At 40.9% G+C, this 20192-nt stretch overlaps 1 protein-coding gene across 6 annotated transcripts in view; it reads left to right on the forward strand.

Annotated features, from left to right (window-relative positions):
• The window catches only part of DIP2A (disco interacting protein 2 homolog A), a 123842-nt gene that overhangs the window by 30379 nt on the left and 73271 nt on the right, over nucleotides 1-20192 (forward strand). For all 6 annotated transcript variants that reach the window (XM_037830004.1, XM_037829979.1, XM_037829965.1 and 3 more), the window contains 3 exons: nucleotides 2657-2785; nucleotides 12665-12784; nucleotides 13827-14024. In XM_037830004.1, the coding sequence (XP_037685932.1) occupies nucleotides 2657-2785; nucleotides 12665-12784; nucleotides 13827-14024 (447 nt within the window). The remainder of the gene's footprint in view (nucleotides 1-2656; nucleotides 2786-12664; nucleotides 12785-13826; nucleotides 14025-20192) is intronic.

Consider the following 20192-nt stretch of genomic DNA (forward strand, 5'->3'; position numbering starts at 1 on the left):
AATGTAGTCAGCTTTAGATAGCTTATATGTGAAGCCCATGTACAATCTTGGACTAGTACTTCAAAATAGGTAACCTAACCCCTCCCTTTTTCTAGATGAGGGAGGGTATTTGTCACCCACGGTTACACAGCCTGCCCTGCTGTGATTCCTTGCCACGTTCCTTGCTCTCCATTGCACCTGTGGCAGAGCTCACGGCCACACACCCACCAGGCTCTTCTGTGTGAAATCGTGGTCGTGTCTGCGGAGTTGGGAGTAAGCCGGGATTTTAAGGTGGCTGCCAGTGTCCGTCTGTGTCCCCTGTAGGATGTGCCGTGTTGCTGCTGTTTGTCTTTCTCTGTTTGAATCGGTGTGCGGAGTCTGCGTGCTCCCGTTGGCCTGTGCCTTTCTCCCACAGAGTGGCTGCCAGCACTGCTCCTGGGCAGCGTTTTCCATGGGAACCCGTCCACTGGATTGTTCCTAGCTTTCCTGGGCTCCTGCATGTGGCTGCTGCCCACCTGCCTTGGAGCACAGCTTCGGCTCTGGGATTTCTGTTCTCTTTCGTTACAGTGCTGTAACTTTATGGAAGCACTCCAGTGTGGGAAAAACAGTGATTTTCAAATGTCCTGCTACCTTCTTTCTGCTTCCTGAGGCCCTTTGCTAGAGGAAAGCAAAGCGGAGCATTGGCTGTTTGGCTCTTAGCTCACAGCCGTGTCCGGAGATCCCGCACTTTCATAAACATTGCCTGCTCCTGGGTTGGGAATCAAAGCATAACTGAGTATGGAAACTGACTGTAGTTCAGAATGTTTAACTGACAGCCCTCAACTTTCCGATGGCTGTGGTGTATCCTTTAAAAGCACTGAACTCTAATATGCTTAAATTATGCCTCTGAAAGGACCTGGCTGTTAAGTTTTATTTTGTAGGTTTTATTACTTGATGGACAACTACTCCAATTCCTGCAAATGTAGCTGTAATTATCTTTTTCCATCTCATTTGCTTGGCTATATATATATCTATATATATCTTGTAATTAGTTCTAATACATTTTTTAGAAATCTTAACCCAGGCTCTGTTTTTTTTCCTCACTGCCAGTTATCGTCTTTATATGCTAAACGTTTGCTGGACATAGTTGAATTAAATTTTTAGATCTCTAAATACTCAGATTCCTCCTCCTTATACAAAACATTCTTTGTTTTAATATCTACCATTAGAGAATTCTTCAATTTGAGCTAAGGAATGAAATAGAGAAAGAAGATTATAGTATGTTAAATTTTTTTGAGGTAGGACATATTAGGTAAAAGTTAGTTTTAAAAATATATATTTTTAGTATTTGGACTAAGAAAATCAAATTTATTAAACATTTTGACATACAGATATTTATATTTATTTAAAAGCAGTGCCTTTGATTCATTCATTTTTATTTTGCTTGTAGTTTATTTTTATACAGCTGTTTATACAGGTAAACAGGGTTTATAGATTACCATGTATACTTTTTATTCCATGTGTATTTTTAAAGTCATTTATTCTTTTTGCTAGGTTTAGAAGGGTAGGGAGATTTTTTAATTGTACCTGAAATAACCTTCTGATGGACACACTATAAACTGCTAATTTGTTACACATCAAGCTTTTTTCAAGGGTTATGAAAACTGTGTCATTAAAGTTTTACATTTCTCCAAAAAGTATATTCTGCTGTTAACTGTGAGTTTGTATTCTGCTTCTTTATAATTTTAGCTTTCTATATATCTAAAAAATCCTATGCCTAGGTTAATAAAAAGATAGATAAATACTCAGAATTTTAAAAATCTAAAATGTAGGAGCGCCATATGTGAGAGTTATAGCAGATAAATTCCTTAACAGATTAAACAGATTACTGGATCTCCACCCAGCACAGGTTGATAATAATTTAAGTGGACAAGCGTTTGTGTAATTAGTGTCGTGGTAGAATACAACTTTTGGTAGAATACAATGTGCCTTTCTTAATAATAGACCCAATTGTGGTGATATTTCCTATGGCAATTTGTAGGCAGGCTGTCAATCAGACTTATTAATATTCCATAGCCATGAAAACTAGACACAGAAATGTACAGTCAGTAAATGGAAGGGATGAATTTTAGGCTTTTTCTATAACTAATTGTGGTCTGTGTTTGAATGTGACATTAACCTAGTCTGCCTTAAGAGCTTGATTGTAATCTCTTAGTACTACAGATATTTTCAATAGGGAAGGGTGGGAGCTGTTTTTATTTTTGTACTTTTCTTCTTTGAGGCCTCGAAGGTGGTATCTTCATGACACCCCAATGTGCGTTTGGAAGGGGGTAGTTTATAGAAGCCTGAACGATTTTTCGTTGCATAACAAAAAGTGGTACATTAACAATTTATTTCAAGTTTGTTTCTGCTTCACTGAGGAGAGACTTGTAAATAAGACCTTGTCAGGCAAATACCCTCTCCGTGTGTCTCCACCCTGTAGGGGACAGTGACCCCATGTACACGGATGCCAGCTTGTCTTGTCTGGAGCTCACAGGGTTCTTTTTGCCATCGTCAGCCAGGAAAACAGACGTACCAGAATACCACACTCCCGCTTAGTGTTCAACTGGATGACGCTCCGGTCCAGCGGGGTGGAAGAGGGGCTTAATACTCTGATGAACTAACAGCCACCTTCATTTTGGGTGTTTTTCAAAAACAGCTCTGCACTCCGCCCCTCCTGACGTCACCACAGGCCTTGGGGAGCCTTCCTTCTGCACGCGGCCGCTGGAGGCTCCGGTGAGAGGCGTTCCTCGGGGCTTTAGAAGCGGCACCCTGGAAACCGCAGATGGTGAGCTGCTGCCCTTCCTCTCCTTCCAGAACCGTAGTGCGTGGGTTCTCTGGTCAGCTGTTGAGCACACCCTCATGGTACTCGGTGTCACAAACCCAAGCCCGTCACAAGCCTGTGAACCGAAAGGTGTGTGCACGGGGACGCTGCGTGTGCGCAGGGACGCCGTGGGCAGCATAAAGGTGCGCAGAGAGCGCTGCTAGGAAAGCATCGTGTGGGAAAGTCATCAGGAATACCTGTGGAATGAGCGGGAAAGGAGAGTAAGAAGGAACAAGCCTCCACTTTTGGATGGGGCATACGGTTTCAGCCGGCAGTGGAGGAGGAGCAGGGGAAGCCCTGGCCCGTTCTCTTCTTTGGTCTCGGCGTGGCAGAGCGAGGCAGCCCTGGCCAGCTTGCGCGCCTGCCTGCGCCTCCCCCTTCACCCTCGGCCGCCACAGAGGTTGTGGTTTCTGCTGTGCAGGCTCAGAGATAGCAGAATCCTTGTTTATGCCGTTTTCTTCTAAAAGAGTTTCCAGTGTCTTTTATCAAAATCATGTGAAATTTTCTTTCCAATGTACTGTATTTAGATTGCAGGAAAAATTCAAGGGCACTCAGATCTAGGACCTTAATTTTTTTTTTTTTTGCAATTAAAATAAGCCTTATTTTATTTAAAAAACCACATTTTACCACCACTTAACTTTAGTTTCAAATACTAAAGGTAATATATTGCCAATATTTTGAGGTCATCTTTTGGAAATATTTTAATTAAATAATAGTAATTTTTATAAAAACACAACAGTCATTGGCACCTAACGGCAAATTTTTTTTAAAAATTTTTTTAGTTTTTATTGAGATTGTTCACTTACTATACAACTTTCCAAAGATCCAAACTGTACAATGAATTGCCCATGGTACCATCATGCAGCTGTGCATCCATCACCACAATTAATTTTTTTTTTCAATTTTTCAAATTACTCCAGAAAAGAAATAAAGACAAAAAAGGAAACTCAAATCCTCCCATACCCCTAACAATCCCCGCTCCATTATTGATTTATACTTACGGTATGGTGCGTTTGTTACCGTTGATGAAAGAATGTTAAAATGCTACCAACTGTAGTGTATAGTTTGCAATAGGTATATATTTTTTTCCTATATGCCTCTATATTATTAACTTCTAGTTATAGTGTCACGCATTTGTTCTAGTTCATGAGAGGGATTTCTAATATTTGTACAGTTAGTCACGGACGTTGTCCACCACAAGATTTACCATTTGATACATTCCCATCTTTTAACCTTCAACTGTCCTGGTGACATGCGTGACTCTGAGCTTAACCCTTTCCACCACCTTCACACACCATTCAGCACTGTTAGTCATTCTCACAACGTGCTACCATCACCTCTGTAAACATTTTAAGTTCACCCTAGTTGAACATTCTGCTCATAACAAGCAGCCGCTCCCATTCTTTAGCCTCGTTCTATATCCAGTAATTTATATTTCATGTCTATTAGTTTGCATATTATAATTAGTTCATATTAGTGAGGCCCTGCAATATTTGTCCTTATGTATCTGTCTTATTGCACTCAATTTAGTGCCCTCAAGATTTCTTCATCAACCCATTTTTTTTAAGACAGTTTTGTTCACATACCATACATTCTGTCCTAAGTAAACAATTGTTGATTCCCTGTTTAGTCACAAAAGGAAGGATAGAATTAAACTAAAGTAGAATAGTCAGACAACATCACCAATGCCAGGAGTGCCGTACCTTTCCCTTATGTCCTCCCCCTCCCCATATGCATTTAGCTTTGGTATATTGCCTTTGTTATATTAAAGGAAGCATAATACAATGTTTCTATTAATTATAGTCTCTAGTTTGCATTGATTGTGTTTTCCCCCCAGTCCTACCCTATTTTGAACACCTTGCAGTGTTCTATCTCATGTAAAATCATATTTGTACCTTTTATTACAATTGTTGACAACCCTAGGTTTCATTGAGTTATACAGTCCCAGTCTTTATCTTTCGCCTTTTGTTCTTGTGTCCCACATGGTCCTAACCTTCCTCTTTCAACCATGCTCACAGTCATCTTTGTTCAGTGTTCTTACATTGCTGTGCTACTATCTCCCAAAATTGTTTTCCTAACCTCTCACTCCTGTCTTTTCCTTTCTGTCTGCAGTGCTTCCTTTAGTGTTTCCTGTAGAGGAGGTATCTTGTTCACAAACTCTGTCATTGTCTGTTTGTCAGAGAATATTTTAAGTTATCCCTCATATTTGAAGGACAGCTTTGCTGGATATAGGATTCTTGGTTGGTAGTTTTTCTCTTTCAGTATCTTAAATATATCACCCCACTTCCTTCTTGCCTCCATGGTTTCTATTGAGAAATCCGCACATAGTCTTCTCAAGCTTCCTTTGTGAGTGATGGATCGCTTTTCTCTTGCTGCTTTCAGGATTCTCTCTTTATCTTTGACATTTGATAATCTGATGATTAAGTGTCTTGGCATAGGCCTATTCAGATCTATTCTGTTTGGGGTATGCTGCACTTCTTGGATCCGTAATTTTATGTCTTTCATAAGAGATGGGAAATTTTCATTGATCATTTCCTCTATTATTGCTTCTGCCCCTTTTCCCTTTTCTTCCCTTTCTGGGACACCCATGACACATACAGTCCTGCATTTCGTTTTGTCCTTGAGTTCCCAGAGACATTGCTCATGTTTTTCCATTCTTTTCTCTATCTGTTCTTTTGTGTATAGGCTTTCAGGTGTCTCGTTCTCCAGTTCCTGAGTGTTTTCTTCTGCCTCTTGAGATCTGCTGTTACATGTTTCCATTGTGTCTTTCTTCTCTTGTGTTGTGCCTTTCATTTCCATAGATTCTGTCAATTGTTTTTTCAAACTTTCAATTTCTACCTTATGTGTGCCCAGTGTTTTCATTATACACTTCATCTCTTTTGCCATATCTTCCCTAAATTTTTTGAATTGATTTAGTATTAGTTGTTTAAATTCCTGTATCTCAGTTTATTCCTTTGACTGGGCCATAACTTCGTTTTTCTTAGTGTAGGTTGTAGTTTTCTGTTGTCTAGGCATCTGGTTTCCGTGGTTACCCCAATCAGGTTTTCCAAGACCAGAGTGGGCTCAGGTCTTGGAAGGAGGCAATAGTATCCGGTTTTCCTGAGGGTGTCTTAGAAGATTGATGAACCCTGTTAGGCCTCAGGTCACTGTGCTTTTCTGCCCAGCAGGTGGTGCCTGTCAGCCTGTAGCTCCAGACTGGTGTAAGGAGGTGTGGCCTGTGGCTGTTTTCCCCTAGGCTTTGGGGTCTGGTTCTGAATGGAAGGCGGGTAGTAGAGCTTGGCACCACCTTCTTCCTCTTAGGGAAAATACATCCCCTAGGGCGAGGTCATTTACATTTGAATAGACGCTGTCTCTGCCCTTGTTTGGTCAGAGCACTGGGAACTGAAAGTGGCTGAGGCTTTCTCCACTGAGCTGAAAAAGGGACAGAAAGCCCCCTTTAGGGCCACCTGCAGGGCCACCTGCCAGCTCTCCGAGGTCAGTCGTCACCAAAAGCCTCTATCTGCTTGTTGGGGATTTGTATCTTGTATTGAGCAGTCCACGCTTGTTAATTAAAACCCTAGCTGGAGCTCAGCTGAGTTATATTCACTTGCTTGGAGAGAGCTGCTCTCTAGCAACATGAGGCTTTGTGGTTTGGGCTGTGGCGGGAGGGGGCTCCATGCTTGGATCCACAGTTTTTACTTAGAGATTCTATGATGTGATCTCAGACATTCCTCCCAGTTAGGTTGGTGTATGATGAGTGGACGGTCACGTTTGTTCCCCCGCAGTTATTCTGGATTACTTACTAGTTGTTCCTGGTTGTTTATTAGTTGTCCCGGGGACTACCACTTTTCTCTCTGCCGCCATCTTCCTCCGTCTCCCCTTAAGTTGTTTTTTGATACTCCTAAATAGTATGTCAAAGTTTGTCAGAGTCTTTCAACTCCTTATCCAGAGACAGAAGAAGAATAACTGAGGGGTCAACATGAAAGAGATTGTACGTTGGTTAGAAAGATTTTTTTATATGCATGCTCACTCTTCATGTTTATAAAAACTTTTAAGAGCTTAGTTGAGGTATAATTGAGCATATAGTAAGCTGCACATATTTAAAGTGTACAGTTTTACAAGTTTTAAGATATGTATATACCAGTGAAACCTTAAATACAACCAAAATGGGGAACATATCCTCTCCCCAAAATTTTCTCGTGCCCCTTTGTAATCCCTCCCACATGCCCTTCCTAGCTCTCCCTCCCCCTCTACCCCAGGCAACTGCTGATTTACTTTCTGACAGAACAGATCAGTTTGAATTTTCTAGAATTTTATATAAATGGAATAACACATTATTCTGTACTGTCTGGATTTTGCCACTCTGCATAATTACCTTGAGATTCATTCATGTTCTTGTACGTGTCAAGAATTCGTTCTTTTACTGATAAGTAGTATTTCACTCTATGGATGTACTGATTGGTTCTTCCCTTCCTCTGCTTGTGGACATTTATGTTGTTTCCAGTTTGGGACTAATACAAATAAAGCGGTTGTGACTCTTCTTGACAAATCTTTGTGTGGATGTATGCTCTCATTTCTCTTGGGAGATATCTAGGTGTGGAGTGGCTGCATCCTGTGTATGTCTAACTTTTTAAGAAACTGCTCAACTGTTTTCCTAAGTGGTTGTGCCAGTTTGGTTGCATTATGTCCCCCAGAAAAAGCCGTATTGTTTGATGCAATCTTGTGGGGCAGACATATTAGTGGGGGTGAAGCTGGAACATTTGGATTAGGTTGTTTCCATGGAGATGTGCCCCACTCAACTGTGGGTGATAACTCTGATTGGATAATTTCCAGGGAGGTGTGGCCCCACCCATTCAGCCTGGGCCATGGTTAGTTTGCTGGAGCACTATATAAACTCAGACAGAAGGAGCGAGCTTGCTACAGCCGAGAGGGACACTCTGAAGAATGCACAGGAGCTGAGAGAGGAGCTGCAGATGAGAGACAGTTTGAAGATGGCCGTTGAAAGCAGACTTTTGCTCCGGAGAAGATAAAGGAAAAATGCCCCAAGAGCTACTGAGAGTGACATTTTTGAGGAACTACAGCCTAGAGAGGAACATCCCGGGAGAAAGTCATCTTGAAACCAGAACTTGGAGCAGATGTCAGCCACATGCCTTCCCAGCTAACAGAGGTTTTCTAGATGTCATTGGCCATCCTTCAGTGAAGGTACCCAATTGCTGATGTGTTACCTTGGACACTTTATGGCTTAAGACTGTAACTGTGTAACCAAATAAACCCTCTTTATAAAAACCAGTCCATTTCTGGTGCTTTGCTTTCCAGCAGCATTAGCAAACTAGAACAGTGGTTGCACCATTTTTTACATTCTCACCATATATGATTGGAATTCCAGTTCCTCCACATCTTCATTAATAGTTAATATTAATGAAGTTGATATTGTCTTTTTTAAAAATTTTAGCCAGTCAACTGCGTGTGTAGAGGTATCTCTTGTGGTTTAAATTTGCATTCCCTCATGACTAAAGAGGTTGAGCATGTTTTCATGTGCTTATTTACCATTTGTTTATCTTATTTTTCTTATTAAAGAAGTTGTAGGTTAACAGAACAATCATGCATAAAATACAAGATTCACATATACCACCCTATTATTAACACCTTGTGTTAGTGTGGAAGATTTGTTACAATCGATGAAAGCACATTTTTATAATTGTACTATTAACTGTAGCCCATGGTATTCCATGGATTTTTAAGTTTTTATTCTGTTAGCATGTATATAATCTAACATTTCCCATTTTCATCACATTCAGATACATATTTCAGTACTGTTAATTATATTCATGGAGTTGTGCTACCATCACCACCATCCATTACCAAAACATTTCCATTATTCCTGTTTTTACTGTTGTAGTCCACAGCTTGCAATAGGTACCTTTTTTTCCTGTATGGCTGTCTGTTATTAACTCTTTGAACCCTGTACATCTTAAACCTTAACTTCCCATTCCCTATCCCCACCCTGTCCCCTGGTAACTTATATTCTAGATTCTAACTCTACGGGTTTGCTTATTCTAATTACTTCAAATCAGTGAATATACATATTTTCACTCTTGTGTCTGCTTATTTCACTTAGCATAATGTCTTCAAGGTTCATCCATGTTGTCCCGTGTATCAGGATTTCATTCCTTTTGATGGCTGAATAATATCCTGTTATGCATATATACCACGTTTTGTTTATCCATTCATCAGTTGATGGACAGCTGGTCTGCTTCCGTCTTTTGGCAATTGTGAATAATGCCGCTATGAACATTAGTGTGCCAATAACCTGGTTATGGGAAAAGACATTAGAAATATGAGTGAAACTCTTCATGCGATAAAAGTAACTACATGAAACTACAGAAAATCTTTTGCATGGCAAACAAATATCTTAAAAAAGCCAAGAGAAGAATTGATAATGAATATATAATTAAGTTCTATATTTCTAACACAAAAACTACTTTTAAAAATCAAGGGGAAAAATCCCCAAAACCATATAGATCAGGAGTAAGCAAAATAGGGCCCAGGGGCCGGTGCTGTGTTAACTGTTCACTGGAGCACAGCCGCAAACCCTGGACCGGTTGTCTGTGACTGCTTTTGTGTTAACGGTGGCAGAGTTGAGTCCTTGCCACAGAGGCCGTATATTCTGCAAGCCTAAAATATTTATTTTCTGGCCCTTTAAGAAGAAGTTTGCTTACCCCTGGTGTGGGAGAACGGGCAGAAGGCCTTGAACCTGGTCGGGGTCACACCCAGCCTTCATGGCCAGCGTCAGGAGCACTGGGGTGAGGAAATGGGCCCCAGCGAGAGCTGCAGGCCGGCAGGCGGCTCTGGGGAAGAGTGAGGGACTTCCAGGGAACAGGGCACCGGCAGGGGACCCCACCCTCCCATCCAGCCACCGCGGTGGGAGAGTACAGGGAAGCCAGCAGCAGCCATCCGTCCTCGTGGCCCTTCTGTCGGTGGGCATTTACAGAGCCAGTGAGCTGGACAGCAGGTCACCCTCAACGCCTGTGAAGTTTGTGAAGGAAAAGAAAAGAACGGATGGTTCAATCAAAAATACGTAAAAACAGCTCTTAAATATAATATTCAATCTCTCTTCATTACAGAAATACACATTGCTGGTGGGAAGGGGAGTTGGTCAGCTCTACGTGTGCGCTCACATTTGGACCCAGGAGTGCCAATCTAACAATTTACCCTGAACACACACCTCCAGAAATAAGGAAGTCCATGTGCACAAGGTTATTCATTGCAGTACTGTTTATAATGGCAGAATGCTGGAAACTGTCGAACTATTCAAGCCTCACAAATTAGTTGAGTAAACTTGGTATGTCCACATTGTGGAATGCTATGCAGCTGTAATAAAAAGAATGAGGAAGCTCTGGAATGAGGTGCTTTTCTAGAAGATGCTGTTATGCAAAGATAGCAAAGAGTAAGAGAAGATTATAGTATACCACCTTTTGTGCAAGAAAGAAGCGGAAGTAACACACGTCTGCTTGTCTTTACAGAAGGAAACAGAAGGAGGACAAAACGGAGAGCAGTGGAGTTGGTCTCAGGAGGTGGGCTGCGTGGGCTGGGTGCTGTGAAAAGAGTACAGGAGGGAGGGACATATCTGAGTTTATCTTTTTATATAGTTTTAACTTTTAGAAGTTTGAATAACTATGTATTCAAAACATAAATTTAAAAGATGAGAAGAGGGAGGATATCCTAAAACTGGAAGCAAATGGAAACAAATGAACCTAGTTATATACCACATGAATACCACAACCATGTTGAAAGGGGACTGTGGGGAGAAAAAGCTAATATAAGTAATTTATGAACACAGTATTTGACTGTATACCCCCGAATTGGGCCAGATTTCAGTAGGAAGAACAGCAAACAAATCCTGAACACGTGTTAGCAGGTTAGCTTTTGCAGTGGTGTGGGTGAAGCAATTTGGAAGTTACTTTAGACACATTACTCTGTTGAGCAAATTGATGTTGGGAGCCAGGTTGTCACTGAGGAAAAGGGGGATCCAAACACGCCTGGGGAGATGCAGGAAAGAGCCTCATGTTGGTGTGGACTCATGATTTCTAACGTGGACGCATGCCTCGATTCATGCTCATCTGTGCATGTGTGTTACACATGTAGATGTGTGTGTATATATATTAAGTATACACGTGTGTAGACACACTTTCTGCCTCTGCCAAAGGGGCCTGGAAGCAAAGCAACCCAGTAGCAATGTGCACACATAGTGCTCAGATCTTGGTCACTAACACCTGTCCTCACTCAGAGGCACCAGGGCTCTTTGGAGAAATGGCTGGTTCCAGGGCTGGGGAGGGTGGCATAAAATGACCCCGAATCACCTTCTCAGGGCAGTGGGCAGTGCTCAGTGCTCAGAAACGCTGATGGGGGCATGTCCCAAGGACGGAGGAGCCAACTTGTAGAGGCTTCCACTGGCTAAATCTGGGACACTTTGCAGATCAAAATAGTTAAGAACCATAATGACTGAGAAATAACTGGAAAAAAATACCAATCCATAAGGCCTTCATGGTGATAGACAGAGAGGCAGGCGACATATGGACCGATGGAGGGAGGGCTCTTTGCTTCTAGCAGTGTGCCGAGTGCTGAGGGGTAAATGTGAGGGGAGTGCTGGAGTTGGAAAATTATTTTGCAAACATTCAGTAAAAATTGGTTCTGGCAAGAATCATTCAATGGCCATTAAATCAGGAGAAAATTTTGTGAGGATCAAGATATTTGGATGGTCTTGAAGTGTCTCTCACACATTGCTTATTAGATACACAAGAAATCCGATATGGAAGGGAGGTCAGAGAGCGCTTTGACCAGTTGATATCAATATTAATGTCACCACTGGGGGTTGACGGATATCATTTGACCCCAGTTGTGAAACTCAGATAGTATTTCGGCCAGGAACGCAGCATCTCGGTTGGCTCTTGGACAAACCTCAGGCAAACACAGATGAGATTCGTTTTATTTAATACAATCTTTTCTGGATTAAAGGAGACTGCAGAGATGTGACAACTAATTGCAACCCTTGATTCTAGACTGGCCCCACACTTGGCCTTGGGATGTGCACTAGCTAACCCTCCGCATCTGGGGGCTGGTGTGGCGCTCGGAGGATCCACCGGCACTGCTCGTGCCGGCAGCTGCTCTCGTTGCCCTCTCCAGGCAGGTTTTGTTCGTAGCCCTCATCACCATGGGGAGTTTTCTTGTTTTCACCTGACAGGTGGTTGAAGGCTGACTGTTTCTGATTTTCCATTGCCTGGAATAGCATTTATCAAATTTTTTGACCTCAAGACCCCTTTACACTCTTAATAATTATCAAGGACACTAAGGAGCTTTTTGTTTATGTGGGTTGGATCTCTTGATGTTTACCATATTAGAAATTAAAACTTAACTTTAAAAATAATTCATTTAAAAATAGTGATAATAGACTCATTACGTTAACATAAATAGCATATATTTATGAAAAAAATTTCCAACACAATAAAAATTTAATGGGAAGAATAGCATTGTTTATATTTTTGCAAATCTCTTTAATGACTGGCTTAGTAGGGGCTTCTGGAGTCTCATATCTGCTTTACATTGAGTCTGTTGGGGCATCACATGTTGGTAGTCTCTGGAGGACTCCACTGTGCAGTTGTGAGAGAATGAGAGTGGAAAAGGCAAATGTTATTTTAATATTACTGTGGAAATAGTTTTCCCCTCATGCACCCCACTAGCCTAGAACAGGTACTCCGTGGGCACTTGTTAAATCGATGGCCTGTGCTTGGCTCTCTGCTCGTGGAGCTCGCCTCCCAGGGGCTGCGGGTGTCCACGGCTCAGTGCCTGTCTGTCCTTCCTTGACAGGGGTCCCTGTGAGCGGCAGAGTGTCCTCCAAGATCCAGCAGCTTTTAAATACTCTGAAGAGGCCCAAGCGCCCCCCACTGAAGGAGTTCTTTGTGGACGATTCTGAGGAATTGTTAGAAGGTAAGAATCCTCTGACATGGTGGCTTTTGTGTTTGGGTGAACAGAGGGGCTTGGAAGTGTGGGAGGGGTGCAGCACGAGTGGATTGCTGCCACCGCCGGTAACACCCCAAGGTGGACATCCGTTTCCAGACTGGTCACCTCATGTCAGGGGCGGTTTAGGGTCCCACGTGACTGTGTGTTTTTTGAACCTATGACTCAGCATTTCTCTCTGTTCCCGTGGTTGGTACTTTATAAAAAATGCTTCCAAGGTTTCATTTTACTTACGTTATCAAACTTGAAATCTGAAATTGTTGTCTTTCCTTGGTTTTAAACTATTCGTTTTCCACATAGTTTTGGACCCTTTCCAGAATTTTAGCCTTTCATGTGAATGAAATAATTAGAAAAAAAAAAAGAATATAGATTTATTTTTTAAAAAGAAAACTACCCAGAAGTCTAAATGTGGAAAATGAACAGAAATAAAGCCTAATACAAGCAATTGAGTCTCCTTTGTGCAGAGTGGCCAACAGGGGCCAGCCCACCGCCTCCTGCAGCCTGTGGCCTAAACACACCTCTTCGTTCCCAGTCCCTGGTAGAAATGCTCTGTAGAGCATTCTTTCTGATGCTTAGGCAAGTCTTTCTGAAGTACAGCAGGTTTTGCTTAGTACTGTTCTCTCAACTTGGTGAGGGCTGTTGTGAGTGCCTGAGCCGAAGTTGGTGATTCCCCTGCTTTTTTGTCTTTTCTGAGCAGGTCACTAGCACCTGCTCCACGTCTGGCTGTCACTGTGCGGCTCGGTCCGGAGGGCTGGACGGGTGTACTTACCGGAAGTTACCTCTGCTGTGGGAGGTTTAACACTGAAAAATTATCATTATTCATAACTGAATTTCCTTCAGCTCTTTGGTTAATTGGTTTGTGACTGTGATACTAATAGACAAATCTAACAAATCGTAAGCTTTTTATAGTTAGGATTTTAAAAAAGAAAACTGTATTATACGAATGCTTAAAACTAGAATATGTGTGAGATACTCTGAAATCTTGATTTTTAAGTTTTGGTTTTGTTTGTAGTTCAGCAGCCAGATCCAAATCAGCCAAAGCCTGAGGGAAGCCAGATGGTGGTGCTGAAGGGGGAGCCTCTGGCTGCAGGGACCTCCTGGCCCCCGTCGCTGCTGGCGGCCTTGCAGCAGTGGGGCACGGCCCAGCCCAAAGCCCCCTGCCTGACCGCCTTGGACACAGCTGGGAAGGCCACCTACACCCTCACATACGGCAAGTACAGCCAGAGGCGACTGTGCTTTTTACTTAAAATATGATACATGCAATACAACAGAGGTGTACAGCTTGATGAATATTATAAACCAAATTTCTGAGAAACCCAACACAGCAGTAAAGCAAATAGAATGTTGCCATGCCCTCGGTGCTCCTCCCGAACCCCTGCCCCTTCCGCCCACCAGGTTGGCCCCTCACTGAGTGCTGGTGACCTCCCGCGCCTTTGTGCTCCTGGTGTTCATGTCGTTCACATACATGTCTGAACACTGGGAGTTGTTTTTTTCTGGTTTTGGACATTGGCGTCTTATGGTTCCCTGTTGCGTTTTTATGTAAACATTATGGAAGTGTGACCCTGATCTTACGCATGCAACTTGGGGCATTTTCCCAGAGTGAATGAATTCCCTTAGGTAACCAGCACTCAGATCAGAAGCGTTACCTCATCCCCAGTGGGGCCCCTGCCAGCGTTAACACCCTCCCACGTGCACACAGTGGCCTTGCCCTGATGCTGGCACTGCTGGCACGGCCTGTTTTGTATCTGCATTCTTTTGCTCAGCATTGTTTGTGAGATTTGTCCATGTTTATTCTCATTGATGGATATTATTTTATTGTATGAATAACCAGAACTTATGTGCGTACTCGATAGTAGATGGACATTTGGGCTGTTTGCACTTTGGGGCTAATGTGTATGGTGCTGTGATGAACATTCTCACTTGCAGTGTGTCGGTGAACACACGTAAGCATGGTGCTGGATATGAACCTAGAGATAGAATTGCTCAGCTTTAGGACACACTGCCAAACAGTTTTCACCCCCACCAGGGTGTATGAACAGTTGTGACTGACACAGCCTGCCCAGTACTTTTCCATTTTAGCCTTTCTGGTAGGTGGGTTGTGGTGTCACATTGCAGTTCCACTTTGCATTTCCCCAATGACTAGTGAAATTTCAATATGCTCGTTGGCTGTTAGTGTGTGCTCTTTCATGAGCAATCTAAATCTGTGGCTCGTTTTCCCATTGGTTCATAATGCTTCCTTATTTCTTTATACATTTCAGATACAAGTCCTTTGTCATATTATATATTCACATATCTTCTCCCACTCTTTGGATTGCCTTTTTTTTTCCCCCAATTAGAGAACTTAAAAGTTTACTGAAAAATCATGCATAAATAGAGAGTTCCCGCATATTCCCTATTAATAACACCTTGCATTAGTGCAGTGCATTTGTTGCAATTGATGAAAGCACATTTTTATACTTGTACTATTAACTGTAGTCCATGGTTTAATTTAGGTTTCACTGTATTGTACAGTCTTGTGGATTTTGGTTTTTGTTTTTTTTGTTTTTTTTTCCTTATAGTAATATGTATATAAACTAAAACTTCCCCTTTTAACCACTTTCAAACATGTATTTCAGTGCATTTAATTATGTTCACAGTTTTATGTTATCATCACCACCATCTATTACCAAAAATTTTTCCATTATCTCAAATTCTTAAATTCTGTATAATTTGAGCATTTACTTCCCATTCTCTTCCCCCTTTCTGGACTCTGTTAATTTGTGTTCTAGTTTCTGACTCTGAATTTGTGTTTTCGAGTTGTTTCCTATCAGTGAAATCATGCAATATTTGTATTTCTGTGTCTGGCTTATTTCATTCAACATGATATTTGCAGGGTTCATCATGTTGTCACATGTCTCAGCACATCATTTCTTTTTCTTTGTTGTTAATGCAATTTTATTGAAATATATTCACATACCATACAATCATCCCAAGTCTACAATCAGTTGTTCACAATGTGATCATATGGTTGTGCATTCATTACCACAATCAATATTTTGAACATTTTCATTACTCCAAAAAATAAAAGTTAAAGTAAAAAGAACATCCAAAATATCTCAACCCCTCCTCTGCCCCTATTATTCATTTACTTTTTGTCCCCCTTTTTTCTAGTCATCTGTCCATGTACTGGGTAAAGGTAGTGTGAGCCACAAGGTTTTCACAGTCACACAGTCACACCATGTCAGCTATATAGTTACACAGTTGTCTTCAAGAATCAAGGCTACTGGGTTGCGATTTAGCAGTTCCAGGTCTTTCCTTCTAGCTGTTCTAATACATTAAAACCTAAAAAGGGATATCTATGTGACGCACAGGAATAACCTCCAGAATGACCTCTCAACTCCATTTGAGACCTCTTGGCCGCTGAAATTTTATTTTGTTTAATTTCTCTTCCCCCTTTTGATCAGGAAGGCTTTCTCAATCCTATGATGCCGGGTCCAGCCTCATCCCCAGGCGTCATGTCCCACATTGCCAGGGAGATTTACACCCCTGGGAGTCATGTTCCACATAGGGGGGAGGGCAGTGAGTTCACCTGCAGGGTTGGCTTAGAGAGAGAGCCCACAATTGAGCAACAAAAGAGGTTCTCTGGGGGTGACTCTTTGGCACAGTTATAAGTAGGTTTACCCTCTCCTTTGCAGTAAAAAGTTTCATAAGAGCAAGCCGCAAGATTGAGGGCTCAGCCTACTAAACTGGTAGTCCCCAATGCTTGCAAGAATATCAGTAATTCCCCAGGTGAAGAAGTTTAATATTTTTCCACATTTTTCCCCATTCCCTCAAGGGAGCTTTGCAAACACTTTTATTCTCTGCCCAAATTATTCTGGGATGTATCGGGGTTTTATGATAACCTGTACAAACCAACCAGGTCTCACCCTCTATTCAAGGTTCTGTGTAATTATGGTGTTTGAATAAACTGACCATACAAGTTAAATTATATAGTGTGTTACAAAAAATATAGATTTTGCACCTAGTAAACATCTCTTCCTTTGGTCTCACACAGAGGTTGAAGTTTTAAAAACACCGTCACTATCGTCCTTTACCCTTTAGTCTGATTTACCTTAATCATAACCAAGTCCATTTCGTTCATTTCTCTGATTAAAGCCTGATCTCTTTTTTCAGATCCTTAATATTTGCTGTATGGGGTAATGCTGATATTCAGAGCTGCCAAACTCTGGCTCTGAGTCTCAGGTGTCATACAGATACCCAAAGTTCCAGGGACTAACCAGATTATACACAAAGAGCCCAACATCTCAGAATTTAGAAATCACCATAACAACTCAGGAACAGATGTGACTGCTATAAGAGCTTAAAATCTAGGAACCTTTACCATAAGCCTTCCCCTGATAATCTGTGCTCTCAGATTAAATTTTCAGGAATTGCACATTATAGTTATTCTATATTATTGAGGTGATGTAATGTTTGTTTTTCATTTCTGGCTTATTTCATTCAACATACTGTCCTCAAAGTCCATTAACCTTGTTGCATTCCTCACAACTTCATTCCTTCTTGCAGCCACTAAATATTCCATTGTATGTGTACACCACAGTTCACCTTTCTGTTCATCAGTCAATGTACCCTTAAGCCACCTCCATCCATTGAACATTGTGAATACTGCCACTGTAAACACCAGTGAGCAAATGTCCATTATGTCCCTGCTCTCAGTTCTTCCAAGTATATACCCAATAATGGGGTTGCAGGACCATATGGCAACCTCATAGTTAGCTTCCTGTGGAACCACTACACTGTCCTCCATATGGGCTACACTATTCTACTTCCCTACCAATGGTGATAAGGTACATCCCTCTCTCCACATTTTCTCCAGCACTTGTATCCCTCTGTTTATTTTTTAAACAGTTTTATTCACCATAGAATCCATCTGAAATAAACAATCCGTGATTCCTGGTATAATCATGTAGTTATGCATTCACCACCACAATTTATATGAGGATATTTCAATTTATTCCACAAAGAAAAAGGAAGAGGAGAGAAAAAAAAATGAAGAATTAAAAAAAGAATGATAGAAATAAAATAAAATACAATGACAATTCAGAAACACCACCATCAAGAGTCCCATACCTCTCCGTTATATCCCCCTCTTATAGACATATAGCTTTGGTATATTGCCTTTGTTACAATTATTGGAAACAGCTTCCAATGTTACTGTTAACTATAGACTTTAGTTTGGATTGATTATATTTTTCCCCCATACTATCCAATTTTTATCACCTTGCATTGTTGACATTCATTTGTTCCCCCTCATATAAAAGCTGCCTTATATTTGTACATTTAATCGCCATCATTGGCCACTCTAGGTTTTGCTAAGTGATACAGCCCCAGTCTATCTTCTATTTTTCCCTCCTGGTGTCATACATGCCCCTAGCCTTCCTCTTTCAACAGCATGAACTCTCATCTTTGATCAGAGTACTTTCAATATTGCACTACCATCACACTATTATGCTAATCATTCCATTTCTGGATCTATACAATCAATCCTGTTGAATCTTTTGTACTCCTTTGGCACCAAATGCCCAACCTCTAACCTCTTTGTATCTCCTGATAGCCTGTGTTCTCAACTTTAATTCTCAAAGTTCACTCATCAATGTTAGTTCATATTAGTGAGACTGTAGAGTATTGGTCCTTTTGTTTCTGCCTAATTTCCCTCAACATAATGTCTACTGTTTACCATTTTGTCTTTTGGACTTTATATGTCATATTTTGTTTTATTTTTTTCCTCTTTCTCTCTTTTTACCCTTATTGATAATTTTCATTTCTATACTTTTCTCTAAACCTCTTTCCTTACTTTTCCTATCTGTTTTTAGTGCTCACTTTGGTATTTCTTGTAGAGCAGGTCTCTGGTTCACAGACTCTCTCAGTGTCTGTCCAAAAGTATTTTAAACTCTCTCTCATTTTTTGAAGGACAGTTTTGCTGGATATAGAATTCTTGGTTGGTAGTTTTTTTATTTCAGTATCTTAAATACATCATACCACTGCCTTCTCACCTCCAAGGTTTCTACAGAGAAATCTGCATATAGTCTCGTCAAGCTTCTATGTATGTGATGGATCACTTTTCTCTTACTGCTTTCAGAATTCTCTCTCTGTTTTTGACACTTGATAATCTGATTATTAAGTGTCTTGGAGTAGATCTGTTTGGATCTATTCTGTTTGGAATACACTGTACTTCTTGGATCTGTAGTTTTATGTCTTTCATCAGAGATGGGAAATTTTCAGTGAATGTTTCCTCCACTATTCTTCCTGTCCCTTTTCCTTTCTCTTCTCCTTTTGGGACACCCATGACACATATATTCATGTGCTTCGTGTTGTCCTTCAGTTCCCTGAGACTCTGCTCATATTTTTCCATTCTTTTCCCTTTCTTTTCTTTTCTGTGTAGGATTTCTAATGTCCTTTCCTCTAGTTCATGAATCCTTTCTTCTGCCTCTTCAAATCCACTGTTGTAAGTCTCCATTGTGTTTTTCATCTCTTCTGTTGTGCTTTTCATTCCCATAAGTTCTGCCATTTTTTTTTGAGATTGTTCACGTACTGTGAAATTATCCAAGATCCATGGTGTACAATCAATTGCCCATGGTACCATCATACAGCTGTGCATCCGTCACCACAATTAATACTTTTTTTCAATTTTTAGAACATTTTCATTACTCCAGAAAAGAAATAGAGACAAAAAAAGGAAACTCAAATCCTCCCATACCCCTAAATCACCCCGTCCATTATTGATTCATAGTTTTTGTATAGTATATTTGTTACTGCTGATGAAAGAATGTTAAAATACTACTAACTGTAGTATATAGTTTGTGATAGGTAATATATTTTTTTCTTATATGCTCCTCTATTAGTAACTTCTAGTTGTAGTATCATACATTTGTTCTAGTTCATGAGAGAGATTTCTAATATTTGTACAGTTAATCACAAACATTGTCTACCACCAGGTTCACTGTTTTATACATTCCCACCATCTTTTAACCTCCAACTTTCCTTCTGGTGATGTATGAGTCTGAGCTTCCCCTTTCCACCACCTTCACACACCATTCAGCACTGTTAGTTATTCTCACATCGTGCTATCATCACTTCTGTCCATTCCCAAATGTTTAAGTTCACCCTGGTTGAACATTCTGCTCATAATAAGCAACTGCTCCCCATTCTTTAACCTTATTCTATATCCTGGTAACTTATATTTCATGTCTATGAGTTTACATATTATAATTAGTTCCTATCAGTGAGACCCTGCAAGGTTTGTTCTTATGTGTCTGTCTTGTTTCACTCAATACTGTGCCCTCAAGGCTTTTTCATCAACCCATTTTTTTTGAGATGGTTTTGTTCGCACACCATACAT

This window comes from Choloepus didactylus, chromosome 1 (genome assembly GCF_015220235.1).
Source record: "Choloepus didactylus isolate mChoDid1 chromosome 1, mChoDid1.pri, whole genome shotgun sequence".
NCBI classification, from domain to species: domain Eukaryota; kingdom Metazoa; phylum Chordata; class Mammalia; order Pilosa; family Megalonychidae; genus Choloepus; species Choloepus didactylus.